Source organism: Bison bison, unplaced genomic scaffold (assembly GCF_000754665.1).
Source record: "Bison bison bison isolate TAMUID 2011002044 unplaced genomic scaffold, Bison_UMD1.0 scf7180017864383, whole genome shotgun sequence".
Classification (NCBI taxonomy): domain Eukaryota; kingdom Metazoa; phylum Chordata; class Mammalia; order Artiodactyla; family Bovidae; genus Bison; species Bison bison.
In genome coordinates, this window is record NW_011494955.1 from 2333509 (window position 1) to 2339823 (window position 6315).

General features: G+C 40.6%; 1 protein-coding gene across 1 annotated transcript; it reads left to right on the top strand.

The window, feature by feature from the left end:
- The first annotated feature begins 3288 nt into the window (after nucleotides 1–3288).
- On the top strand, nucleotides 3289–5621 carry LOC105001678 (olfactory receptor 8S1-like). Its single transcript, XM_010858060.1, has 2 exons — nucleotides 3289–4061; nucleotides 5459–5621. Exons 1-2 carry the CDS (start codon nucleotides 3289–3291, stop codon nucleotides 5619–5621), a joined length of 936 nt encoding a protein of 311 aa, XP_010856362.1.
- The last annotated feature ends 694 nt before the right edge of the window (nucleotides 5622–6315 follow it).

Consider the following 6315-nt stretch of genomic DNA (forward strand, 5'->3'; position numbering starts at 1 on the left):
GGTGACTGCAGCCATGAAATTAAAAGACACTTGCTCCTTGGAAGAAAAGTTATGACCAACCTAGGTAGCATATTAAAAAGCAGAGACATTACTTTGCCAACAAAGGTTCATCTAGTCAAAACTTTGGTTTTTCCAGTAGTCATGTACAGATATGAGAGGTGGACTATAAAGAAAGCTGAGTGCCAAAGAATTGATGCTTTTGAACTGTAGTATTGGAAAAGACTCTTGAGAGTCTCTTGGACTGCAAGGAGATCCAACCAGTCCATCCTAATGGAAAACAATCTTGAGTATTCATTGGAAGAACTGATGTTGAAGCTGAAACTCCAATACTTTGGCCACCTGATGTGAAGAGCTAACTCATTTGAAAAGACCCTGATGCTGGGAAAGGTTGAAGGCAGAAGGAAAAGGGAATGACAGAGGATGAAATGGTTGGATGGCATCACTGACTCAATGGACATGAGTTTGAGTAAACTCCAGGAGTTGGCATTGGACAGGGAGGCCTGGCATGCTGCAGTCCATAGGGTGGCAAAGAGTTGGACACGACTGAGTGACTGAACTGAACCGAACTAAACTGATCTCCTAGGGATTTATTCAGTCAACCATCATTAGGTCCTTATCCATGGCAAAGACTGATAATGGCTCTTCAATACCTATCCTTCCCTTCTTCCTTTTAACAGGTCCGTGTTTTAGATGCTTGACTGTTCGTGTAGCATAGAGATCATTTTTTTCTGTCCATGTGATCAAAGATGGATAATAGTCAACGAGTTGATAATTGTTGAAGCTGGAGAATGGAAAAAGAAGAATTATTACAGTATTCTCTTTATTTTAAATATGTCTAAATTTTTCCATAACAAAAAGTTTTAATCACAGTTTAAAATTTTTTTTGTTTTTTTCCTTTTTTAATTGAAGTTAGATGATTTAAAATATTGAGTTAATTTCTGCTGTACATAAAAAAACTTCAGCTATGCATATATATTTATTTCTTTTTTATATTCTTTTCCATAATGGTTTATGACAGTATATTAACAATACTTCCCTGTGCTACACAGTAGGACCTTGTTGTTTATTCATTTTATACATACTCCTTTGCATCTGCTAACCCAAAACAGTTTTATGATTTTTAATCTATTTGGATTTTTTTGAATTGCAATAAATAAAATAATTAATTTTGGATAACATAATAAAATTGTATTTTCTCTTGCTATCATGAAAATATCTTTAGTATACTTTTCAATTTTACAATACCTAAAATATCTTTTCTCCTATTATATATAGTATCATTATATTTCTATATCATAAATATTATTTAAAATTGAAAGAAAAAGAGGACATTCTTGGTGGTACAATGCTTGAGAATCTGCCTGCCAATGAAGGGGACATGAGTTCTATCCCTAGTCCAGGATATTCCGCATGACAGGGAGCAACTCAGTTCCTGCACCACAACTTCTGAGTATTCATTCTAGAGCCTACAAGCCACACAGCGACGAAGAGGAGCCCCCACTCTCTACATCTAGAGAAAGCACACACTCAGCAAGAGACCCACTGCAAGCAAAAATAAATTTGAACAAATAGATGTATATATATATATTTTTTTAACTTAACAGAAAGAGAAGGAAAGAAAGGAGGGAGAGAAGAGGAGAAGGAATTCCAAGGTTTAGAACTAAGAAAACTTAAGACTCTCTCTATATTTTTATTTTTAGAAATTATTGGCCACCCATGGGTAACTCTTGGATGATGCAACTCACTGAAACAAGAATAACACAGGGAAGGAATGTTGGCCCTGGAGAACTCATTCAGATCAGAGCAGGCCTCCTGCTTAAGGGCCTCTCCAGGGACCACCAACACTCTCCAAGGTCTAGAGCTGAGATCAAGTCCCTCTGGCCATTGTTATTTTAGAGGCAAAGTCAAGAAAACTTCCCCTTGGACAGAAGGACTATAGGAATATTTCCTTGCTCAGAAGCACCACCTCTGCATCTTATAAAGGAAGGACAAAGTTCAGGGAAGCTCATGAAGCCCTAGCCATATAGGTGGCTTTTGCTCCAGTGTTGGAAAGAATGACATTCAGGTGCCCTCAACTGAGAGCATCTCTTGTCGGCCTAGGGAGCCCAGGCGAAGACAAATATTATTCTCATTCAGCTCTATCTTATCTTAAAACTATCCATTCTGAGAACTCATGACTGTACAAGGCATAAATAGAGATCATATTCTCATTTATCACCCTCCTGAGTCACCGTTCAAGGGGAGAGAAGTCAATATTGTAACTTGCTTTGCTCTATACTAAATGCACTAACTCCCCATTTAGCCACATGTTCTAGGCGGCCTTTTATCTCTCCTCTTTTTTTCTTTTACCATCTCTGTGATGCACAGAAGGTGCTCCAAATTTGACTTGGCTTCATCCAAATCCTCTAGTACCAACTCATAGAATAGCACAGCCTTCATGGAATCTCATGTTAAGTACAGAGATGACAGTGCAAACAGTGGACATTATAAATTCACAAAAATCCTGGAATGGGAAGCCCTTGGAGTCACTGCAGTACACAACTCTTGTCTCCCATTTGAGGGCTTCCTTCCACCAGGTTTCTGTGAAATGAGGCTACTACTGTGCTGCTTTTGCTTATGTTGACACAAAAGGGGGAAAATTTCCATTTAGTACCAGAGAAATCCAAAGAAGATTATTCCCCATTCTTTAGAATTTCTAAGCTGGAAAGAACTTTAGAAACCATCTAGTTTTCCTAGATTATTCTTTAATGAGAAACCCAAGTTACTTATTCATGAACTTACAGTGACAGAGAAAGCTTCTGTGCATCAACAGCTGTCACAGTACCTCTGCCAGTCATTCAAACGTGCATCATAGACTATCAGCCAGATGACCAGTCAACATCTTTATTGCTTACTCACTATGCCAGTGAGCCTTCCAGTTGTTTGAACTTTGTTCCTTTTGAAACTGGAGAATGACAGTTCTCAGTGTATTGGTGTCTATTTCTATTCCCTTCATTTCCTTCTCCAGCCTGAATAATCTCTTTTCTCTTCTCCTTTCTTTTTAGGTTTGATTCTCTACGTATTTCTTTCCCATTTTACACCTCCACCTTAGCCAATAGATTACTGCCCTGAGCTGGAAAGTGTTGATGAGGTCTGACATGGCAAGGTTGCCTCTGCTACACAATCCATCCTGGGTCAGCCCTGAAGCTTTATTCATAGCATCTCATCTCCAGACATTCTCTGAGACTCATAGCACACTGGACCATTATTTTCTGTTCTTGTGCCTCTGAAGGGAACCTCTAATGCTCCATGGAAGTTGGCAACACAACCAGAGTCACTGTGTTTGTTCTCCAAGGACTATCCAACAACCCTCAGATCCAGGCAGTACTCTTTGTAACATTCCTGGTGGTTTACCTCCTGACCCTCACAGGGAACCTGCTGATGCTGCTGGTGATCAGGACTGACTCCCACCTCCACACCCCCATGTACTTCTTCCTCAGTCACCTCTCCTTCCTGGATGCCTTCTATTCCTCAGTCATTGTGCCTAAGCTGCTAGAGAACCTACTTTCCAAGTGGAAGACTATATCCTTCCTTGAATGTTTCACCCAGATCTCTTTGGTCATATTTTCTGGGGCCACTGAAGCTTGCCTCCTTTCAGTCATGGCCTATGACCGGTACCAGGCTGTGTGCCGCCCGCTGCTGTATGTGGTGACCATGAACAAGAAGGTGTGTGCTGGCCTTGCAGGAGCCTCCTGGGCCATAGGAATGGGAACTGGCCTGCTTAACACCATCCTCCTGGCTCAGCAGCATTTCTGTGGTCCCAACCTCATCCGCAGTTTTGCCTGTGAGTTTCCTCCAGTGCTCCTGTTGGCCTGTTCTGACCCCTACATGAGCGTTGCCTCCATCCTGACCACCATGGTGGTCCTGGGCCTTGGGACCCTTGTCCTACTCCTGGGATCCTACACCCATATCATCATGACAGCCTTGGGGATCAACTCTGCCTCAGGTCAGAATAAGATCTTCTCTACCTGTTCATCTCATTTTCTTGTGGTCACCATTTTTTATGGCTCAGGAGTTTTCAGGTATGTCTTTGCTATACCTCCAGAATGTGGAAGTGGGATATTTTTCACTTGAAATTAATGGTGATCTGTAGAACAGAGCACTGCAAAGTAGTAAGAAAAGAACTGCACAAGAATTCAGAAGTCCTGAGTTCTAGTTCTGGCTCTGCTGTGTGGAGTATTAAAAATTTATTTTCTTTCCGAGACCTCAGTTGTCTAACTCTGAAAAATTAGCTTATACAAGGACTAAAGGATTTCCTAATTTCATTAACCTATGTTTTGGGAGTTTTGGAAGGGAATAAGAGAGACCTTAGTAGGCTTTTATTCAGAGTTCAATAAAATATATATATAATATATTGTATTTGAAACAGATGCCATTTCTCTTTCCTACTGAAAAATGATGATCCAAAGCCTATTTGTCCTATAACTATTAATTAGGCAGCTACTTACAACGACTGCTTTGCACAATCAAGATCAATTTTAGTATGTGTCATACCACAAGATAAATGTTATTAAGCTCAATTTCTGATTTAAAAAAACTGAGTTTCAGGAGTAACCAGGTGCTTTATCAAAGTTGCCTGAACAAGCTAAGAATGGAGGCAAAATATAAACTGAGTCTCACTGGCTTGAAAACCTCAAGCTCTTTTCTACCACCTTTCTCTCAAACATAAACAGCTCTAGTCAATGAGCCCTTGCTTCCCAGGAAATAGAGTCACTAGTGGCCTGTGCTCTCTACTAGTGAATCTGGAGATGGATTTGCACAATTAGTCTTACCATTACTGGATTCATAATCATTTAGCATTCATATCATGCTAAACAGTTTTATCTTTCACTTTATTTACAGGTCTTGGCTTCTTTTCTAAACCAAAGGTGCTAAATGTGCTAAAACAGACAAATGTTTGTTCCACTGAGCATTAGAAAAAAAATGTGCTGTCATTCGGGGGTAATTCAAGAGCCATAAATGTTGGGGAAAATGACAGCATTATTGGACTAGCATATAGTTTTGTAAGGAGCAATCATGACAAGATGGGAACATACAGTTGTATATATTTTAAAAAAAAGAGAAAACATTCTTCATATTCTCAACACTTTGAAAAGTATGAAGTACTATAGAAATGCGTGAAATCATTTTTAGTTCTATTCTAACCTGGAGCACTTCATATACTGCAGAACTTCCTTTTTCTCCTTAGGGCAGCTCCTATAATGTTCAGCATAAGATCACTCATGTATGGAGGTATTTGAAGGCAGAAATGACTGACTTCTCATGATAATACAGTCATTTCTAGATGCTTCTACCAGTGATAGCTAATTCAACCCAGAGGACCCTCTTTGCAGTCTGGGATGGGATGGACCCTGGCTACCTACAGCCAAGTATCTGTTGTCCTGAGCTCATTTTATTCCTTTGCACAATTCCCTTCAAGGTACATGACTCCAGCTTCTGGCTCAGCCCTGGAGCAAGTTCTATCTGTGCAGTACAGTGTGGTGACTCCACTACTGAACCCCCTTATCTACAGTCTGAAGAACCAGGAGGTGAAGGCGGCTCTTAGGAGGATGCTGGCCAGGAAGCCCAGGCTTACCTTCTAAGCCAGGCTCTACTGCCTCCTCATAAATAAGAGGAAAAGTCATGGGAAAGAAGAGGAGATAGAGAGCTTCATTTCTAAGATATCTCAGCATGAATTCTTGTCCCAAATGGAAGTCTTAGTTCCTCTGACCCTTGTGCCCTTCCCTAGTCAAGCAAGATGGAGAATTGATGGCATCCATCCACAGATGACCCAGTCACTACACAAGAAAATTTTCTCAAAAACCATATAGAGGAATTCTCAAAAAGTGAAAAATAGATCCACCAAATGTCCCAGCAACTCCACTTCTGGGAATAGAGCCAAAGGAAATGAAAATACTAACTCAAAAAGACATGTGCAAGAACGTCTGTGGTGATCCAGTCGTAAAGAATCTGCCTTGCAATGCAGGGGACATAGGTTCAATCCCTGGTCAGGGAACTAAGATCCCACATACAGAAGAGCAACTAAGTCAATGAGCTACAGCTACTGAGCCTGCACACTCTAGAGCCCATGAAACCAGGCCCCTCAAGAAGCCTTTGGAGGGCAGTAAGAGAAGCCTGTGTGGGGCAACTAAATACACCCACGGCCACCTCAGCTAGAGAAATTTTGCACACCTCCATGAGCCTAGGGGCTACAGCAAAGACCCAGCACAGCCAATAAGTAAATAAATAATAAATATCTTTTAAAAATATATGAGCTCCCATGTTAATACATGTGTG